This window comes from Solenopsis invicta, chromosome 7, assembly GCF_016802725.1.
Source record: "Solenopsis invicta isolate M01_SB chromosome 7, UNIL_Sinv_3.0, whole genome shotgun sequence".
Classification (NCBI taxonomy): Eukaryota; Metazoa; Arthropoda; class Insecta; order Hymenoptera; family Formicidae; genus Solenopsis; species Solenopsis invicta.
This window is the reverse complement of record NC_052670.1, coordinates 6,235,787-6,254,089: the sequence shown is the minus strand read 5'-3', so window position 1 is coordinate 6,254,089 and position 18,303 is coordinate 6,235,787. Positions and strand designations below refer to the sequence as shown.

Genomic DNA, 18,303 nt, shown 5'->3' with positions numbered 1-18,303 from the left:
TCGATTTATCAATCGCATTATATGCAAATGCGGCTTTCACAAAGCAAAATTGCATCTGCGCATAATGCGATTGATCTATCGATGAATCAAAACACTTGCCTGAGATATGATTTTCCTGTTGATCAATATTTTGTATAATATTTGATTAACTTTTTACATACAGAATTCATTTGTTTTAAGACTTTGTCCTAGCTGTAATTAAATTCAAATTGAATTCTATAAAAAAAAATCACATATGCACATTAATTAAAAAGTTAATTAAGACATTCAAAGCGCGTGCGAAGCTTTGACTTATCACTACGATTACTATTTTAATTTAACATTCTTTTTACACAAATTGTTATCATATCAAGAAAAACTTCAGATAAGGATAAGTGCGTACATCGATCACAATGTAGATCATTTCATTACGCGAAATAGATTGATAAAAGTTTCTTATAGTCGCTTGAAAAATTGAGAAATTTGTCTACCATAGTTTAATGAGTTTTTGCAATGCAAAATATTAGAAGCAACATGCACGAGATTTTGTTGTAACCGTGAGTTCTGTTAGATGTCCCAAATCTGTTTAGGTATTAAACCGTTGCATGAAAGTTAATTGTAAATAAAAAAAAACTTGGTTACTTGTAAAACATAAATTATCCATATCTGGTCTACGCTTTGAAGAAGAATATCTACTAATAGATTTGGGACGTATCTGTATCTTGAGTTCGCGCTAGTTACACGTGTGTGTTGTTATTGTTTAGAGCAACATTCATACAACGCAGAAGCAAACGAAAAAACATGCAGACTTTCGTGTGCATTTGGCTTCTCTCTGCAAAAATTTATATGTTGCATTATTCTTAGATTGCTTTATTAATTGAATCTGCGATACGGTTGCGAACGCTGCAACTGCGGTATTGAATATTGTATGCCGAGTCCATTTATACTTCACGTAGATTCTTCAGCCAAGTGGTATTGTGATTCTCACAATACACACAATTTTCTGTTTTATATACGTTTTATATACTGTTCTTGAATATACGAGTATACGCGAAAAGGAAAAGGTCCTTCTAACAATTACAAATAAAGCTTTGTCTAAATCTAAAATCCTGCTTCCTCTCAAATTGTTATTAAATTGCGCCTTTTGTTAACGTGCGATACCGACACACAACTTTTGTACATTGTTGATAATTATTTTGATGTCAGCTTTATCGATATTTCGATCCATTTTCTCTTCGCAAAACGACAACACATGCACCATCCTTATCTGATATATATATGTGAGTTATTGTGGGATTCGTGAGAGAGGGAGTGATACAGACGTGAGCCGATAATATGTCTCGGTGACAGTGAATAATTGCTACTATAGTGAAGCCGTAGGATTTTTCGTGACGCAGAGTCTTGCAATACCTTTCACAATCGGGTGTTTCACCCCTAGTATTTGAGCCTCTGTCAGGATCGGCAGTTTCATAGATACCCTCGTCCTCGGGGTGCATTTGATGGGAGTGTTGATGAGTGTGTTGATGATTGCCGTAAGGACTTCGGGACGTCGGCTGACGGTATCTACCGTAGACGAATCTACTAGCGTCCTCGTCGCGGCCGCGGCTACATCTTCTGCTTCTACGTAGGAAATCCAATCAATTTCTGTGTAAATCCACGGACTACGCGACACACTTTTACTCGCGCCGAGAATTTTATACCAATCGAAATTTAATTTCTGTTCCTTTGTACTTGAGGATTTAATTTAGATGTTGAATAGATAATAATTTATGTAGAAAAGACTCGGGTCGTTTATCTCTATTTGTTCTATTGTTTTTTAATTAATTAAAATCTAACAATAAATGTCCTTTGTATAATTTCTGATCGGATTTTTTTCTCTATTTTCTAGATTGCGGCAACAGCGACATTCACACCTGGTATCGGTAAGTCAATTTCACGCTAAAAAGAATTCACGTACAATTCTGCTGTTACTCGGCGCCTTGTTATTTTAATTGGATCACAATTATTATGATTAAGCTTGTTTGCATCGATTATTTAGTATAAACAGACTCCGCATCTTATGCCTTGGGTAAAGTTTCTATGTGTAAATACTTATTAATGATTTATTACCAAGTGTATATCCCTTTCTCGTTACTCTTGCGCGTGTTTTACTGTAATCTACGGTTTCGCAAAACATCGAATATAGTGTCTGATATACATAAATAAATGCGTCGAGTCTGACAGCCTTTTGATGCGCAAGATAGGAAGCAGAATAAGATAACAAGTTAACCCTCTCATTCTATTATAATTATTTTCATTACTTTGGTACAATATACACCAATTTGCATATTATTTTGTCTTACTACATATTTTAAAATTAAAAAAACAGCATAGCTTGCTAATTTTCTATGAAAAATTCACTTTTAACTTAGTTTTTGAAGACCGGCAATGAAAATATACAATATTCGAAGTAACGAGGAAAGAATATATAATTTTATTGAATTTTACGCAAAAATTATACATAAAAATTATATTTAAATTAAAAATCACATTGGCGATTTAAATTGATTTTTTTTAAATTAATAAGCTAGATAAATAAAACTGAGACATATAAATTTATAAAAATATAATTTGAAATTATATTTTGAAAAATACTTTTATGGCAATTTGCCATTGTAGTTAATGATATGTCTGAGAGGGTTAAGATAATAAGTTGGCGAAAGAGAAGATAGTAAGCGATCCACAGTGAAAGTTATGGCAGCGTGTGAAATGTCTGCTGACAATAATTGTGATTAACAAAGTATGAAGAAGCTCAAACGTATTTAGGCAATCGTTTTGATAAGAATACACCGTTGAATTATAACGAATGTCTAATTCACAAAGTATTGCTAAAACGTCTAAGAATATTTCTTGTGTAATAAACATTCTTGTAGTTTGAAATTATTATCTCGATATTACTTCGAAATTAACGCTCATTGTCTGAGTTTAAAAGCTCTGTTGTAAGCGTTATATTTTTCTCTCATAAGTTCTTACCCTTGTGATGACTCGCTACAAACAGAAGAATCGATTCTGTAGTGTCGATCAGGTTCAGTCTCGGATGTTCGAATCTCTTCAGACCCGCTCGGACTCATCTGGCCGGTCAAATAGGGTCTAATGACAGGATTAAGCATTGATGTTTTTTTTAAACTAAAGATCAGGACCTAATTATAACAATCAAACGACCGAATTCGTTTGCTAAAATCGATAAAGAATTCGTAATTCCAAGAGGTTCCAAATCTATTTTGCAATTTCTGATTTTGAAACCGATAATTCGATTATCTCTGAAGGATGATCCCTAAAATTTTCCAAAGCACACACGAAAGAAATATTGATATATATAAAAATATCTACCTCGCTGCTCGATGCTCGAGTTGACGAATGAGATCCTCGAGATTGCGAATACGAATGGTGCCGCACGGCGGCTGCAGCTCCACATCATCATCCTCTTCCTCCTGTCCGTTGTCGATGCCATTATCCTGGCCATCGGTGTCCTTCTGGTACATGTCAGGATAACCGCACTCGGCCAGCGACTTGCGTATCGCGTCTTCATCAAGGAGATTGCCACTGCCCGACGGGGTGCCTACGAGTTCGCGACGACTCGCTGCGTTCTTCAGCACCTCGAGTATATCCTCGTGATAACCATTCAATTGGTTCAGAGTTCTTTCCACGTGCTCGATCGTGCTTCCACCTAGTCCTGGCAAATACGTGACTCCAGTTACCGCTCCATAAAAAGAGGACTTTCGGTGGTACAGTTTACGTTAATCCTTTCGTGCGCAAGTTCTTTCGTCTATCTATTCTTTTTTTTTTTCTTCGACATTTGTAATTTCTCCTCTCGCATGCATATTTGTCAACTATTTTATTACTGATTGATTGCTAATATTTGTTTTGTTAATTTACACTTCTTTATTAGATTTTATAGGAAATGAAAAGTTATAGGTAATAAAATCTAGATTTAATCAGCACACGAAAGAGTTAAGCGATTATAAAATCTTTTAAAAAGATCCTTTTGTGATAGTATTAACCCCTTATATCTTAAAATATTAAATCCCAAGATAAATTGTTTATAATGTTAATATTTATAACTACGTATATATCAAACTAATTTGTGTTTGCTAACTGTAAGTTAGTGATCGAAAGAAAGTATGTGAGAATTACTGATTTATAAAGGGTTAACATTCGTGAAGAATCGATGTAAGAAGTTTGAACTCGCAAGGGATCGAAAGACAACCGAGCATGCGCAAGGACAGTTTATTTAAACACTAAATCGCTTGGAAATTGCGAAAATAAATTTTTGCATAACAGTCTAGAATAGACAATATGGCTATTTAGTTTTGCAAAAAATAAAAAAAATTTTTCTTGATCAGATAAAATTTTATTAGATACTTTAATTTAAAATTTTTATTATACGTTATAAAAAATGTATGACAACAATTATGCAAAATAAGATTATAATAATTTATAGTGTAATTTTCTAAATAAATATTTGTTTAAAAGTGATATTACGACATCTTTTAAAATAGAAACAGTATATTTTATTAATTCTAAGTAAAATTGAATAGTAAAATTTAATGTTACTCAAATATGATTTTTGAACTACGAATAATGAAATTAAAATTTTTGACTAAAGAATTCTTTTTTACAATGATTCTTTGCAATAATGATTATTTGCATATTGTCATGCTACAAGTTCGGTTAGCTTTTGCTTCATCTTTCGGCTCGTCAAAGTTTGAACTTTCTTCAGCTATTCTTCACGAAATATTGTGAGTCATCACGCTCACTTGTTGTGTTACAACTATCAGGCATTACAATACCGTAACCACCGTGTTTCTTTAAAATTCCCTTCTCAGGCAACTTTGTGAGATTGTTTGGTGGGAGATCAATGAAAGAGACAACTTCCTCTGCTCCCATACCTCCATCTTCCTCCTCCACGCCGTGCCTCTTCGGCTGCGGTTTATGCTCCCTGAAAGATCGATCAGGTCTATATCGCTGTTCCCTTTTATCATCAGTACCTTAACTTTCATCTCCGCGAAAATAAATGTACAAAAATATAATCATATTAATCTTGCAAAAGTTTTAGAACATAAAAAGATAAATCTTGAACTTTAAACTCTTGTATCCTCCAATATCATAATTTGTTCTTGTTATAACGGATAAGTTCTTCAGGATAACATAATATTATAAAACTATATTATAAAACGTTGTTTTATAAATCGAAACAAGGTAGACACATACGAAATTAAGTTTACAGATTTCGTGGAACAATGTTATTAACAGATATATCACGCATTCACACATATATACGCATACATTTTTTAATATAGTTATTTGCCTGCATTTTTCTCTTTTTTCTTAATTAAATAAATATTCACATCCGACAATGATTGGAAAAACAAATTATTTTTAATGAACAGGTAACGATTTTCATATTCAACAGAAAGATGAAAATTCAAAAATTGGATTTTAGCTACAAATATTTTATGCTTTTATTTAAATACTTAAAAATAATTTAAAAAAGTATAATGATATTATAATATAATCATGAGCATTTAAAATTGCTGCAATTTATAAATTTTAGAATTATGTTTCTCTCTTAATTGCAGTAATTATTGCAATTATCCTATCATTGTCTTGCATCTGATTGCGAGAATGGACGATGATATAATATTTAATGATATTTTTGCGATGAAACAGATGCTAAATGAAAAATCAATTCCTAAATGAGTGTCTTGGAGTATAATTAACGACTGACGATATTTAGCTGTACATAGTATCCCAGATTCGTCAACTATATCTTCAGGAAAAAGAAAGATGTGACAACGATACTGGAATACTCTGTATAAGTGCACCTATTATCATGCGATAAAGAAAAAAAATTATAGCGAGATAAAATAATAAACATTTTAATGCGTTGGGATAGCAATAAGCATGCGAGGATCGAATCGTTCATATTCAGTTCGACCGCAGCGTGTGTGTTGCAAAGTCAGCTGAATTATTAAAAACGTGATTGTGCAGAAAATGGTTTCGTGCGTAATATAAGAAGACAAATAAAGACGAATACGGAACCGGATTAATAAACATAATTATATACAGAGAAGAATTTTTATTCTCTAAATCGTCAAAAATTTACGAAGCTACAAATACAACAACCGCAACGCGTCGATACTATTTCTTGTGTCTTTAAGGCGCAAACGAATCGCCAACCGAGAATTGCAGCGATCGTTGACAAAATAATGATCCAAGTAAGGAATAACAACTATTAGAATTGCACGGATGTCCGGATGATGATAGAAAATCTTAGACGAATATTAATTATTTTAATTTTTGCCGAATTTTAATTAATAATTGTTATATGAGTAATCTACTGATATTTTATGACCAATTAAAAAACGAGAACGTTTTATTTTTTAATTGCAATTGTGTATTCCTAACATCATCAATTAAGGAATCATCAAGATGTATTTCTTTTTTCTTTTTTTTTTTTGGATTGTTTTCGAGAAAAATGGCAAAAATGATTCCTTGATCGGACCAAACCTGATAATAAACATGACGGCGACACACATGAGACTTACTTGACTCTTGGCCCGTCGGCGACGACGACGTTATTCGGGTGTCGAAACAGCACGCGCTGGGTCTCGCCGCGGCTAGAAATATACTAATATAGGCATGCCGCGGCTATTCTTATTAACCCTCAACTAGTGATGTGCACCGTTCGTTTGACTCGCTTTTAACGTTCTTCATTAAGAAGTATTTCTCCTTTCGTTTCTACGTAAATACGTAATCATATAATTTATTTTTCTATTTTTTAAATAGTTTACGTGAAACGATACATTATGTTGCTTAAAGGATGAAGTACCGAAATTACAAAAAAATTTTATACAGATTATAATTTTTACATGAAGTTTATCCTCTTTACAAAATTAATAAGTAATTTATTTATTATAATTATTTCTGTCGGTAACGTTATTCTGAATATTCACAAATTACATTGAAAGATTATCATTTATTTTATGGATCAAAAAATATCTTTATGAAATATTTAAAGTTTTTGACAATTATAAATGAGTACATTTAAATTGCATGTTTGTTATGTTCAAATAAAATTATTTCTGCACGAAGATCAGCGCTGCACTTTTTTTGATAATTGAGGGTTAATAAAATTATGTGAGTGTAATCTTTCTTTACTTGCGGAATAAAAGAAATCGATTGAGCAAGGCTCGTAATTTTCTGTCGTTCGCGCGCTTCGATTTTGTGGAGATAAATACAATTAATAATTAAATAAATATGAATAGTTTATTACAAGATCCATTAGCTAAAAATTATTTTTGAGAAAGCTATTATAACTGATTTCTTGATCGAACCAAAGCTGATACTAAACATAACTTTCGACGATATTTATAAAATATTCCAACTTGATGTAATCAAATTTAAATTATTGCTAGTCTCAAACGAACCAAAATAACAAATTTTTGTGAAAGAGAAACTTGTCTTATAACAATGTAATAATTTCACTTTTCTGTATACATATAATAATTCATTACATCTGCACATTATTTTGTAATTTTTCGAAGATTCGATACTTTAGGGATCTAAAATAGTATCAGGAAAATTATTATAAAGCACATACTAAAGCTTATGTGAAGTTTAGGAGTCGAGATTTACCTGAAATAAAAAGGTATCGAACTCCAAAGTCACATTAATTCAAGCAAACTTCAGCTCACTTCTTACAAAGCAGCTCGCACATTTTTATTAATAAGCGTAACTTACACAGGATAGGCCAAAAATACCATCGGAAATCGATATGTGTTGAAAGAAGGATTGTGTGAATACTGTTTTTTTTTTCCCCTCTAAACTGTTACAAAACTCATTTTGAATATGTGCTAATTAATCACTGATAATTTTTGGCCCTTCGTGCAGCTGTCTAAATTACAAAGATACTGCGAACCTCGTTCGTCGTTACGTAATAACGATGTTCCTCGAAAACGATCGAACGACAGAAGCATCTCGAGCTGCAATAAATCCTACATCATACATCAATGAGAACGCATGATACTTAATTAACATTTGTAGGACGAATTCTGGGACATCGCGATGGTTAAAAAAAAAATATGTTCAACATGCACTTCGAGATTTGCCGATTGTGTAAAAAAATGACGAAGAATATGATGAAAAATGAGATAAGATGTAAGATGTAATGGGATGCTCTTATTACTAATGTAGATCCTTGTTACTGTAACAATTTCTTATCAGTTCTATTGTGATAACCTTTATGAATTTTTTAATAAGGAAACAATATAACTATTAGTTATGGATTGAAAATATTAAAATTGTGAAAAGTTTTAATCTCTGTTAACGTCTATTATAATTTTTAGAATCGAATCTTTACTTGAAATGTTAGAAATTTTACTTCAAGATTTTTTGCTTTGATCAGTTCATATGTTTTACCCATTTCTTCTTTCAAGCTCGTCAATTTTTGGCAAGCTCTTCCAACATATTATAAAATACTCTATAATCTAATAGCCAGTAGTTAACAACGAAAATAAGCAACAAAATGACCGTCGTACCTGTACTGAGGCATACTGCCGAAAGTGAGGATCTTGTTGACCGTGTCCAATGCCGCAGCTTCCGCATTATGATTACCGGCAACGCTGCTGTAGGTCTTCTGCTGCGGTTTCTTTGAGTATGGCGGGTCATACTTCTGGACGGTGCTCTTCCTTCTGCGAGAAATTCGCCGATTACGCATAGCTTGTTACTTTATATCGCGGGAAAAAGTGATAAAGCACATGCAAGCTAGCGGAAGAGTATTCGTTCGAGAAGATAATTTTCAAGGGGGTTTTATAACGATGTTAAAAGGGATTATCATTGCATGGACCGATTAATATTGTTATTAATTGTTAAGCCTAATTTCTAGCGTATGATTCAGATAAAACGACAAAGTTAGTTATAAAACTAAAGTTAGTTAAAAACAATTTTTATCTAGTTATGTAAACTAAAAATAAAGAGTTACCTGGAGAAACTGATGAGTGTACTAAATTTATTTTTTTATAGAGATGAATAGGAAATATTAACGTTACACTTTTTGTCAACAAATTAAAAATCTGCAATCAAAGATAAACGTTTCTATAACAAATTTTAACTTTTTTATGAAACTTTCTTATTTACATATGTATAATTTTTATATACAATTCTTTTCAAATTAAATATTAAAATAAATAATAATTTTCTTAGTATTATCAACATAATATTGATCGAATCTTAATCATTATCTTCATTGGTTAATGTCCAACATTTTGCAATATATTTCGTAACTATTACTAATATTCACAATGTTCAATTATATTCAACAATATTCTCTGCGATGATTGCTCTTATTTGTTTTGATATACGAATCCATCGATGCAAATAAACATGATGTCGATAATCCCTCTTAAACTGGCGGATGGGAGTCATCAGAGTCTACGTACATAATTATCTGTGATCAAAAAATTATTACAGATAACAGATAAGCACAATTTGCATAACGTTCGATCTGCATTCTTATTATACAAATCAATGGATTCTTTTATCATGCTAAATTTAATTCCGAAGCAAAACGGATAGTCAATTGGTACATTTGAAGCTGTCCTTATAGGGATCATTCTTCACTGCAGTACCCATTAACTAATCAGTGAAAGACAAATAGTAAGTTTAACTCTAAACAGCATTAAAATATAGTAGCAAAAAGAACGCTTTTAAAAATATTTACCAAGATAACATTATTGGTTTTATTCATAATGCCGCGTTTTGATTAAGTAAATTGCATTTAAAATTATTATTAATTATTATAAATTATTATAAAATTAAAATTATATTTTTTCTAAGAGAAAAATTAAATACACTATATGCTGCTTTGGGTTAAACGAATCAGAGATAAACGCTCAATAGTAGATAGTGAATTATAGAAGGATATTTCATTACTGAATAATATAAAATTTTTTTTTGTTAAATGAAAATAAATTGTTATTAAACAATGTGCAATTAAGTGAAAAATATTTAACTATTTATATGATGTTGATGTAATTGTCAAATTTAAATACTAATCATTGTGCTCAGGGGCAAACTTCGTAATATTTTTGCATATGCAATTTTTCTTATTGTTAGTACAGGAAATGAAAATTAAAATTGAATTATGATGGAAGAAGATACTAAAGAGAAGTATAAAAAACAAGATATAAAATATCGAATCTAATGGCATGAATATATGCATATATATGATGTATGTATATATATAAATGCAAAAGATGATCGCGGAAAAAGCGTATGCTATTAGTAAAGTTTCATTGTCAATAACCGAATTTGTAACCAGATTTCGTAGCAAGCGAATTATTCAAAACTTCTATATTTACAAAATTCCTTAAATTAATTATTGTAAATTAATAATTACTAAGATAACGATTTTTTTACTGAAAATTAATTCTCTAAAATATATAAGTTCCTAAACGTTACATTAAAATTTCAATGAGAGATTTAAAGAGAATATAAAAATTATGTTAACCTGTGAATAGTCACCTGAGGCTTTTTACATCTCACAATCAGCAATGAAAATCTAAGTACAGTACATATTCTTTTTCGTTATTGATTGAGAATCAGCATTTATTTTTTTATTTCTCTTTTTTTAAAAAGATATTGTGTATAAATTTATATATATAATGATTTCTCTCTCAAATAAATTACATAACAGGCGTTTACGCGAAAAAAAAACTAGGTGACTATTTCGGGCTAATTGAAAAATATATCAAATTTTATTGAGAAGAAAGACAAATAGATATATAGACAGATAAATAGAAAGAGAGAGAAGAGAGAAAGTAAGTTTGAAATATGTTGATTATATTAATTAATTGAAGGGTATTAATTGAAAATGAGTCATATAATTGAATTTAATAAAAACACAATAATAAAATAAAATTTTAAAATTTTTGAAATGCGCAGTACTACAAACATGAAAGCAGTATCAAGTAACGAAATGAAATGCTTGCTTGCTTGAAAAAAGCTGCATTACAAATTTTCCAAAGAATAGCATGCCACTTATAGTGCGCATACACTCTTTCCATCCCTTGCAATATACACAGAAATAGAAAGACAACGAGAGACAGAGAGAGGAAAAATAAGAAAGATGGATAAAAAGAAAAAGAGAGAAATAAAAAAGAGAGAAAAAGGATATAAAGAGAAAAGTTCTACTTGTGTATGTTTCTGCACACTAACCTGAGACAGAGGGAGAAGTTTTTATGTACTACGACTGACCTGTAGCAGAGAGCCATCAGAGCAAATACTACGAAAACACCCCCTACCACCGACATGAGCATACCAACTAAAAATACAGTGTTAGAGCCGTGGTAGTTCTCTGTACGCGTATTGTATGTATGTAATTTGTCGTCATCACCGTCATCATCGTTAGCATTCATCATCATCATCATCATCATCATCGTCATCGTCATCATCATCATCATTATCATCATCACCGTCAGATGTGGCGGGCCATCGTTTACGCCGTCATAAATGGATTATTATTTGTTCATTTATCGATTTATTTTTTATTTTGCGAAACGAGGATTTACACCATCGCAGTTTACGCAGTGCAGGAAGGTGGTTTGATTCGGTATTTTCGTATCCGAGCGTCCCACAGCATGCAGACAGACAGAGATGGCAGACAGAAACAGACAAGAAACAGAGAAGCCAATATCAGCACGTGAAGAGAGACACACACCTATATATGTATATTATTATATACGTAGACAATTACAATCTATGATACAAAGTGTTCATTCTGAAAGTAATGCAACTGAAACTTTACTTATACATTATTATTAGAATTATAAATATAATTAATAAAATTAGTGCAATAATAAAATACGATTCATTTCAATATATAGTGTGTCATACTTATGCAGCTTATACTCATTATTATAATAAATATAAGTAAAATTCAAGTTGTATCTTAGAATGAACATTCTGTGTAACATTGTCGGATTACTAAACCTCGTAATACAAAAAATGCAGACGTGTCAAGTTTCGATTTTGTTCGATACTCGGTTGCGCACATGTCAGCAATAAAAATAAAAGTCTGCAAGAATTGGAAGTTACAAAGTTTCGTAATCAGATCAATGATACGCTCGACAGATATTCAGAATCTTGATTTTCAGATCTGAAAATCTTATAAGTTGTCAAAGACCTATGAGTATTCTGTATAGATTCATAGAGATCTGTAAGATTTCAAGAAGCTATGGAGTTTAACATTCAGGGGTACAAAAAATCTCAGTATCCCAGGATACAAAGATCCAAAGACGGCTAAATTTGTGGATTTCAAAATCCAGGAATCACATAATCCTAGAACCCTAGCCTCGTATTTTCTCTGGAAAAAAGCAGTTCTGTTAACCCTTTCAGTACTAAATATTTATTTTTTAATTATAATAATAGTTAACATAAGTAAGTTAAACAATAGGGAGATATAAAATATATCTTGCGAATAATTGCTGAAAGGGTTAATCGCATCACTTTTAACTCATCGGAACATCGAGTTTTCATAAGGAGGCTGTTTCATTGATTCGAAAAAGTTATTTATTCTAACTTGCAAGCTCCCGGCAAGTTGCACACAGTTATTAGTAATCGATGATGTCCAATAAGTTCTTCGCTAATCAGCTTCTTTCATGCTTTTATAGGGCATACAAGCAGCTGGCACATTGTATAATTCTTTTTTTTCTTTGATGTCGCTTTTTGAGGGACGACCGGAGATTTAAAATTACATTATATTATACTTGAAGGCATTATTTGAGCTAGAATTTGCTTAATGTTTGTCTAATGTTATTTGTTATGTTCTTTTAATATATAAAACGTAATTATCTAAAGATAATGCAAATTTATAAAGTTTAAGAGATAATATATTGTTTAAAATTTTTTTAATTTATATTTATTTAAAATGTTTGTCTATTAAAAAATTTTTGTTTTCTTAACGATTTTTTTTAACCTGCAACTTGGGTTTGTATGAAATTTATCATCCCTCGAAACGCGATAATCACTAAGATGAAGATCTTTGTTCGAACAACATAGTCACGATTATAAAATCATAAATCACTATGCCATGAGCACATCCATAGCACACACCACATAGTGACAATATTGTTTATATATATATAAATATTTAATATATATAAAAAAGGGTGTATATATATATATATTTATGTTGTCATGTATGCGAGCGATTCAGACGCAAAACCAACTGCATTCAATTTTCATAGAAAATTCATATTGATAAACAGCTAAAAATGATGAAATATTGAAATTTTCAATGATTAATTCAATTAATATTAAACCATCCAATATATTTAGAATTCAAGAACTTTAAGAATTAGCTATATGTTACCGAAAGTATTTCAGATCCAAAATAACTCAAAATTCATGAAGCATAGGATTACAGTATAAAATAAAAACTAAACAATCTCGAATCCGTAGGACACCTTGCTCTTCTAAAGAACTCCTTAGCAAAGAATCTAGAATGCGGGATAACTAGAATTTCAGCAAACCATAAGCTAAAGCATGAAGGATCTAAGGAGCAAGCAATCTAAACTACGAAGCACATAACAGGATTCAAGAGGGTTTCGAGAGATTGCTTTGTATATTAGCAGTTCCTGCAACTTAGTCAGAAGTGGCAAAAAAGAAGAGCAAGTGAAGACCGAAGAGATAAATAAGAGATATATTAATAAATTTTGTCCGCTATCATTACATGAACTGAACGCAGCAAGTTTTGTGTTTTCTGCAACTCTCGCGTTTATATGTGTAATAGGTGAACACCGAGTAGAATAGGCTAAGAGTGATCGATATTATGATGGCCGCGTGCGATGCCTCCTCATCATCATCATTATCATCATCATTATCATTATCATCATTATAATCATCATCATCATCATCCAGCTAGCCACGAATTACGACGAAGACGAAGACGACAGGCCTTGATCGCGGGCGATCTGTTCTTGCTGTTACTGTACCTGTAGCAGCAAACAGCCATTAATGCAAAAGAAAGGAAGACGCCCGTCACCACACCCACCAGGATCACTACCATCTGTCCTGTAGAGAGATTGTTGTTGGAGGCTCCTGAAATGATCAAGCATTTGTATCCCGCGCGTGCCGCGCGTACGTGTGTGACCGTGTCTTGTTTGTGTACGTGAATGTGTGGGTCACGTCGCGTAGTAGTTGCATCCTAATATATGCAAATACGCCGTCACTTTAATCGTAGAACTTTGTAACTTCAAGGATTCAAAGATCCTTCTTTTCTAACTGAAGGATTCACAAACTTGGAAGTACCAGCTTAAAAGAGTTAAAAAGCTCTATAATTAGAGGACGATTTTTTTATATACATATATCGCTTTTTACACGTCGCTAAAATATAGTAATTATTACTTAACTTGTGAGAAGGAGATACAGAGAGAGAGAGAGAGAGAGAGAGAGAGAGAGACAAAGATATAAAAAAGAGAACATACAAATTTCGGAATTTAACAAACTCAAGGATTGAGAGAGAAATATGCAGAAATAAAGTAATATTTCTATTTTTTTCATAACAAAGTGATCTAAAAGTGTTTTATTGCTGGGATAAAAGCGGGAATATCGTATTTGAAAGGACCGAGAAAATACTAAAAGGATATTACAAAGAGGATATAAAAGTTTCCTCTACACTTTTGCTTCTCTCGAAACGAAATAGAGCGTGATTATCGTACAATATATGAATTCGCATACGCATCCGGATTTTATGTGCACAGCTGATAGTATGACCCCAAAAAGTCCTAACTCTGCCTTATCGCGAGTCAAAGTCGATTGGAACGATCGACTGGACTCATATTGCTAGAATTGAAAATACAGTAGACTTCCTTTTTATCGGAAACGATATCATTTCCGTCCTAAAACGCTTTTCGCCAACGAAGAAGATAACTTATCGTTGATCAAATGTGAAATTAGTTTATAAAAATCATAGCTTCATTCGGCATATTAATCTTCTCTGTGTACAGATTTTTCTCTATGTACAGATTGGATTTACTTCTGATTAAACAATAATTTATTTGGAGATTATTATTAAAAAATTGTAATTTATATATTAATTATTGTTATAATAAGAATGTAGTGTTCCAGATAAAAATTTCATGATTTAAAAAATTAAAATCAATATTAGAAAAATAAAAATAATTACAATTTGTAATGGTACTTTTTGAACTAATGCTATATCTATTGTATCATTTAATTAAGTTTTGATCAAAGATAACGATTTAACGGAAGTCTGCTGCACTGAATAAGAATTAATAATCATTTAATTAACTTGAAGATAATTAATGATAAAATACGAAAACAAATATTACGGCTATTTAAATCTACTTTTAACGCTTAATTCTATGATATAATTAATGCGATTATGAAGCTGTCTGCCGCTCCTACTTATTTTCTTGTATTTTAATGTTAAATAATAATGATATTAAATGACGCGTTATATAATTGTGTCGAAAACTTAGTTCAAAAAGCAGTAGTAATAATATTTCTAATTTTATATAAAGAACGTTTTAGATATTTATAAAATTTATTTATTAATTTGTAAAATATCTATGTTAAATTTTTATTCGAATTTTCACAAAAAATTGATAACCTTTTTTTTATCTTGTTTAAATAATTATAATTTAAAAATGTTTCTACATAATTTTAAATTATTTTATTTTATTTTATAATATTTATTGACTTACTGTCTTTTTGAAATGAGTTGTCGATATAAGAATAATAATGGTTGTATAGCAGCATGAGCAGTTATATTCTTTTCAGTCAGATAACCCTCCAGAAAGCATGTATACACTAAGCAATTGAATAGTATATGAAAATTGATGAGAATGAATAGTAAAGAAATTGCGCCTGATTTGATGCGCCTGTGTTGATCTATTGATCTACGCCTGCAGGAAGGTTAAGTAAAATGTAACGTTAAGAAAAAGATCTGCAGAACAACGGCGCATCAATTTCCCGCTTTTATTCTCTAATTAACAATTAGAAGAAAGATTTGTGTAAGTCGCGGCTTACCGTAGGGGGTCTCTTTCTTTTCCATTTTATCAGATTTCTGTACTACTTCAGTTGTGGGTGTCGTCGGCGATATCGTTGGGACAGATTGCTCTATGGAACAGTCCGTTCCGCTCCAACCGAGAAAGCAGTAGCATTTGTTAGCGTTCGTGCACACCTGCGAATAAAGTTTCGGATAATATTGTAAATTATATTCGAGATTTATAACATCAATTATTAACCTAATTGCTTTGCATTGCATATTCTGGCAATGCGTTACGCAAACTTATTTTATAAATGACCATTAAATCATTATAGAAATTTTAAATATTCTAATTTCAATCGGATATAACATTTTTTTAAAGATTGAATCTTACAGATGTAGAATATATTCAAACAATCATTTTTCCTGATTTCAGAATTATTATTTATCACTATCGTTTATTAACAAAATTATTTTAGATTATTTATGAAATATACTTACGCCATTTCCCGAGCATTCTTTGTCGTCGTGATTGCTGGGACACTTTTCTTGATCGATGTGCGGAAACAAGCTCGTGCAAGTTTGATTGACACAAATCTAGAATGCATATTGATAAATTCGATTAGAAATTAAGGTAACATTTTAAGATAGCTAAAACTATCGTATAACAGTTTTCATGAAATTACAAATGTGGCATCATGACAATTACCAAGTTATCACCACAGGATGTGCCATCACGAACCAATCCCATTCCAGGTATATCAGATCCTTCCACTCTTCCAGTCGTGGCTCTTGCAAATCGAAACAATTGGTTCAGTAACCACATATTGTGAAATATTCAGTTAAAAATAGCAATTCTGATTGAGTTAGTAAAACACTTACTTGCATTCATATTCCTGATTCTTGATAGAAATTATAGTTCTAGTATGTAAATCCTTCATTCCATCGATTACCGGTTGCTTGCTTCCTTGTTGGCATTGAAGGGATCCACAACGAACATTTCTAAAAGAAATCATTTTTTCATTTTGACTAATAGTAAGTCGATATTACATTCAAACATAAAAAAATGTTTCTAGGACAATTAAATTATCTCTTACGTCAATATATTATAATTAAAATAAAAACTTAGAAACTTGTGTTAATATTGTTTTATATTTCATAATTTATGTTAATTATAATTCATTTATTAGTATTTCATTTTAATTTAATTTTTAACATCTCTTCTTTTTTTCTCATATATATATGTATATATCTTTATTTCTTCATTACACAACAAGAACGATTACTCACTCAGGTTCGCATTTGATAAGATGACCGCTGGTGTCCGTACCGCAATGGCCGTTGATGGATCCCTTAGAATTAAATTGGTCGAAACATTCTTGGTCGGCAGCGATTCCGCCGTAACCCCACACTTGTTCGCATTGTAAATCCAGAGCCGGACAAACTCCGTTGAAACAGTGTCCAGCGCTATTCGAGCACGGGTTGCCGTTCTTTTTATAAACATCCGGTGGGCATTGACCGCTGTCGCCGGAGCACACTTCGGGTAAATCGCACTCGTTTGTCGATTCGCGGCAGACGACACCGCGAGCACGGAGCTGCAGTTTTGACAATATATTGAACAATTTTGAATTTATATTAAAACACGGATGCACAAAAAATAAGGAAATTACATATTGAAAATGGAATTACTTATTTATTTGAAAATGTGCACATTCACTATACTTTATGCTGCTATAAATATTTTATAATTAGCATTTTATCAATAATTTAACTTCCTGCAAATATTATATATTACATATTATACATTTAATATTTTAATTTAACATTTTATGAATAAGTTAAATAATTTAACTTAATAATTTAAAGTTTTTATATTTTGAAATATTATAAAAACGAGTTATAGTAATGTTTTTCAATATCATTGAAGTGTAGCATAAAATGTGGTTTGCCATATCGTATATACTTCCGAGGAATTGCTCACTAAAGGACAAGCGGATCTTTTGTTATCTTACCTTGCAATCGTTGCAACAAGGACCGGTCGCACATTCGGCCTCCGTCGTCAACTTGCAGGTGATAGGATCGCAACAAGGATCGTACTCCTTGCATTCCTCGAGTGATCCGCAGTCGCATTGTTCCCCGTCGTCGATTACCCTGTTTCCGCATGATCTCCTAATCTCCAGCTATAGCCCAAAGCAGAACCAATCGGTTACGAAAACGTTATTCGAATTCGTTCCGCGGTTTATTCAATTCTCTTCTAATTCGATCGAAACGCT

General features: G+C 31.7%; 1 protein-coding gene across 20 annotated transcripts in view; it reads right to left on the bottom strand.

The window, feature by feature from the left end:
* LOC105193940 (disintegrin and metalloproteinase domain-containing protein 11) overlaps positions 1-18,303 on the bottom strand; it is a 39,115-nt gene that overhangs the window by 1,311 nt on the left and 19,501 nt on the right. For 3 of the 20 annotated variants that reach the window (XM_026130438.2, XM_026130439.2, XM_026130454.2), the window contains exons 13-25: positions 18,043-18,210; positions 17,321-17,625; positions 16,913-17,032; positions 16,740-16,821; positions 16,532-16,627; positions 16,072-16,225; positions 11,236-11,374; positions 8,559-8,711; positions 6,567-6,638; positions 4,809-4,957; positions 3,349-3,691; positions 2,992-3,108; positions 1,390-1,599 (exon numbers count right to left, since the gene is read on the bottom strand). In XM_026130438.2, the coding sequence (XP_025986223.2) occupies positions 1,390-1,599; positions 2,992-3,108; positions 3,349-3,691; positions 4,809-4,957; positions 6,567-6,638; positions 8,559-8,711; positions 11,236-11,374; positions 16,072-16,225; positions 16,532-16,627; positions 16,740-16,821; positions 16,913-17,032; positions 17,321-17,625; positions 18,043-18,210 (2,108 nt within the window). Of the gene's footprint in view, positions 1-1,389; positions 1,600-2,991; positions 3,109-3,348; positions 3,692-4,808; positions 4,958-6,566; positions 6,639-8,558; positions 8,712-11,235; positions 11,375-14,012; positions 14,119-16,071; positions 16,226-16,531; positions 16,628-16,739; positions 16,822-16,912; positions 17,033-17,320; positions 17,626-18,042; positions 18,211-18,303 lie in introns of all 20 variants that reach the window. The other 17 variants (XM_026130443.2, XM_026130444.2, XM_026130442.2 and 14 more) reach the window with 14 other exon arrangements.